At 65.4% G+C, this 3820-nt stretch overlaps 2 protein-coding genes across 2 annotated transcripts; one reads left to right on the forward strand and one right to left on the reverse strand.

Annotated features, from left to right (window-relative positions):
* Positions 1-208: 208 nt before the first annotated feature.
* EMIHUDRAFT_199925 (hypothetical protein) lies at positions 209-622 on the forward strand (the record flags this gene model as incomplete). Its single annotated transcript, XM_005791836.1, has 1 exon — positions 209-622. One exon carries the CDS (start codon positions 209-211, stop codon positions 620-622), a length of 414 nt encoding a protein of 137 aa, XP_005791893.1.
* Positions 623-1382: 760 nt separating this feature from the next.
* On the reverse strand, positions 1383-3096 carry EMIHUDRAFT_97682 (hypothetical protein; the record flags this gene model as incomplete). Its single annotated transcript, XM_005791837.1, has 3 exons — positions 1383-1694; positions 2561-2648; positions 2825-3096. The coding sequence occupies 3 exons, from the start codon at positions 3094-3096 to the stop codon at positions 1383-1385; spliced, it is 672 nt and encodes a 223-aa protein (XP_005791894.1).
* Between the last annotated feature and the right edge of the window lie 724 nt (positions 3097-3820).

Here is a 3820-nt window from a genome sequence, read left to right on the forward strand (position 1 = left end):
TGGTTTCGGCGGTTATGAACATTCAGCATGATGCGACGCAATTTGAGCTGGGGCATAGGCGCAGATCACGTTGGAGAGCCCGGTGACCTGGGGGAGGGGTACCCCCCCCCCCCCCCCCGCCAACACCGCACGCGCGCCCCACCGCACGCGCCCCGCCGCACCGCAGGAGATCGCGTCGCTCGGGCGCGGGTTCGGGCCGCTCGAGTCGATGCGGATGATGATGGGCGCCTCGTACGGCTTCCTCAACTTTTTGCGCGACGAGGACGCCTACGCGTTTTGGCAGTCTGGCCAGGCCCAGCAGCCGCACCTGCGCGGCAACCGCATCTTTCTCAACTGGGCAAAGGCGCCCGGGCCGGTGGAGCCGCACGTGCTGCGCCTCGTGCGCGAGCACGGCGCCTCGCGCCACCTCGCGGTGCGCAACATCTCGGACGCAACCTCGGCCGACCAGCTCGGCGCCCTCTTCCGCCAGTTTGGCGAGGTCGAGTCGATCCAGATCAAGCCGGGCGAGGGCGCGCAGGTCAACCTGACAAACATCGCCTCGGCCGCCGCCGCAAAGGACCAGCTCGACGGGCTCACGATGGGCCAGTGGAAGCTGGTCGTGGCGTACACGACGCCGCCATGAGAGAGCCAGAGGCGGCGCCGGGGCGAGGGTGTTGCGGAGCCGCCCTGGCCCGGGGAGGGCTGTCTCTGGGAGTCGGGCCCCACGAAATCGCGCGCGCGAGCGGGTGTCATATCATCAGCAAATTCTATCACGCCATCAGCGAAAAAGACACCACCAGCAAAATTAAGGGGGACGCATTGCTGATTGCACGCACGCACCGACAAACAACATACAGCAACACACGTATAAATAAAAAATTTGGCGGCGTGTTGGAAAATGGCAAAAAGCGAAAAAACCCCGCGCGCATGCAAAAATCGAGCAGCAAAAAATCGAGCAGCAAAACCGCGTCCTCGGTTCGCCTCTGAAAGGGACCCAAGCCTGCGTGCAGCGCGAGACGGCGCGCATCCCCGCGGCTCAAGGCGCAAGCGCCCCACTGTGGTGCCGGTGCGCCTTGATTGTCTCCCACTGCCTGGCCGCTACCAGCAGCAGCGAGAGCAGCGCGCCAAAGGCCTGGCAGAGCCGGCGGCGAGACACAGACGCATCGATCCCGTCGAGTGCGGCGACCCACCGCCACGCGCAGACGAGGGCGGCGAGGTTCGAGGCGCTCATGGCGACCTCGTACAGGGCTAAGAGCGTGGGCGAGGAGGGATAGAGGCAAAAGAGGTTGCAGCTGGCCGAGCCGAGCTCGAGGGCGCACACGCCCAGAAAATACCAGGGGAAGCCCGCCTATGGGAGAAGAGGAGGGCGGGTGGACGGCTCCGAGAAGGGAACGCGATGCCGCTCAGGGGAAGCCCGCCGACAGGAGCACGGCGCAGGCGTGCCCGGCGAGGCAGACGACGTGGTGAGCCGCCAGCAGGACGCGGACGTCGCAGATCTGCCAGTCGAGGAGGAGGAACGCGGGGAAGACGGCGACAAACGCCCGCTCGCCCACGCTGCGCAGCTTGCCATGAGAGGTCCGCTCGCCCCACCGCTGCACGTCAAAACGGTGGGCCACCACAGCGCACCCAAGGAGCAGCGGGAGGGTGCCGACCTGCGTCGGGAGGCCGAGCGCGCAGCGCCAGCGCGGCGCGCCGTTTGCAAAGTACCCTTCCACCTGCTCTCCAAAGTGACGCTCGAGCGGACCTCTCAGCCCAAGCACAAGGCCTACATAGGCGGCAACAAGAGCCGCCGCCAGCGCGGTTCCGCCATGATCGACGGATGACGCCGCAGCCATGTCGAGGCCGCGCTCTCGCACCGTCAGTCAGATTGGGCCTGTCAGCAGCAGCACACGCGCCGACTCAGCGACATCGAGCGACATGGCGGGGTTGCTGTCGACAAAAAAAGAGGGATCCGAATAGCCCCCGAAGACGAGACGGCGGCGAGGCCGCGGTCGAAGAAGTATAAGAGGGGAATGCGGGCTCCGCAGCCGACGCCGAACCATCGGAAATCGAACAGGAGGGAGGACCGGGAGGAGAGGGGAGCCCCCTCGGATGGGGGGTGGGGAGATCGGGCGGAGGAGCCCTGAGTGGCGATGTCGGGTGAGAGTGTACGTCATGCTCGTGTCTAGTGTCTGGTGTTTACTAGCTCCGAGTAGAGGGGGCGTTCCGCCGCTAGGGGACACCCAAAGCGCAGAACTAACCCTCGGAGACCCGTGTTTACTTTAAGGCCCTTGCCCTGCGAATGCGCGCCCCCCCCCTAGCTAGGGGTCAGGGCTCTCTAGCCCGTAGCCCGATACCGATCATCCGGCCCGCTGGATGCGCTTCTCAGCTCACCGGCCCTGGATGTGAGGTTACCGACTGCACTCCAAGTGCTCCAAGATCCGAGCTCCCCGGCCCTGGATGACTGCACTCCAAGTGCTCCAAGTGCTCAGGTAGAAAAGTGAACTCGCAGAAACCGTTTCGCAATGCGCGACATTGCACTCCTCCGTGCCGCTCGCTCGCCGCTGCGCGGGACATGGGCGCCGATGCGGCTCGCGCTCACTCGGCCTGCCTCCGCCTCGCTCGCGGCTCGCTGAGCACGCCGTGGGTCCGCCTGGTGCAGCGCTGCCCGCTCGTTGCGCTGCACAAAGCTGCGAGAAGCAGGGGGCCCTCCTGAGCTGGAGCATTGTGCAGCGCGGCTGCGAGAGCTCGACGGCGCCTGTGCTGTGGTGTGAGAGCCTGATGGGTGGCAACCTCCTGCTGCATCGACATGCGCAGTCTGCTCTACCGCCGCGCCGATCTTCGCGCGGGCGGCGCGCATGCGCACCCAGGCCGCTCGCGCGCCGTCGCGCAGAGTCGCGCGTTGCTGACGCAAGAGGCGAGCTGCTCCCATTTGATCGCAAGAGCAGCCGCAGGTGCCGCAGCCTTGTGCTGCCGGAAGTTCTCGAGCCGGCGCGCGCGGCTGGCCTTGCCGCCGCGCGCACGCCGCTTTGGCGCCGCGGAAGCGATCTTGCTGCTCACCGTCAGCACGCCGTACGCCTCCTCAGAGGCCTTGCCCACCTCTCCAGATGTTGCGAGGACGCCACCCGGCATGCGCATGGCCCGGCCGGACCTGTCGTGGCGTGGAGCCTTGATGACGCTGCGACCGCGTGCAAGCACGAGCCCAGGATCGTGCGTGAGCACGCTCGCAAGGCGGACGGTATGGCAAGGCCAGCTCCCTACTAAAAAAGAGGGAAAAAGAAAAATAGTAAAGTCCAAATCGCAAACATAGAAACCCAAACACAGGCGGCGAAGTGGCATACGAGCTCGTAGCTCATCAGCAGTTGAGCGACATCGCCCCCCCCCAAAAGAAAAAAGTCTTATCCTAACGGTGTGGGGGCGCGGAGGGCTTGTTGGCGAGCCAAAATGGTGATGTCCGAGGCGCTGCGCTAGGCTCAGAGCGAGTTCGCGCTGCGCTAGGCTCAGACGGCGAGTTCGCGCTGGCCGCTGCGCTAGGGGCTCACAGACGGAGACGGCGAGTGGGAGTGCGCTGCGATAGCGTTAGCGAGGGAGGGCGAGAGCCGAGACGATCGAGTGGTCCCGTACCATGCGGAATCGATCCTATCCAGTGCTTTCAAGTGCTCAAGAAAGAAAAGGACAGACTCAGACAGCTGAGACAGCGGACAGCGGTGCAGATGGACAGGTCTCTCAGGTGAAATCTTGCCAGAATGTGGCCGCAGCAAGAGCCTCCGGCGGGCCTCCGGCGGACGCCTGCGGCGTGGCGCTGCGCGCCGGCCTGCGGCCCAGGTACCTATTTGACCGCTCGATACCAAAATGTGGAGAG

This window comes from Emiliania huxleyi, assembly GCF_000372725.1.
Source record: "Emiliania huxleyi CCMP1516 unplaced genomic scaffold EMIHUscaffold_11, whole genome shotgun sequence".
Lineage (NCBI taxonomy): Eukaryota > Haptophyta > Isochrysidales > Noelaerhabdaceae > Emiliania > Emiliania huxleyi.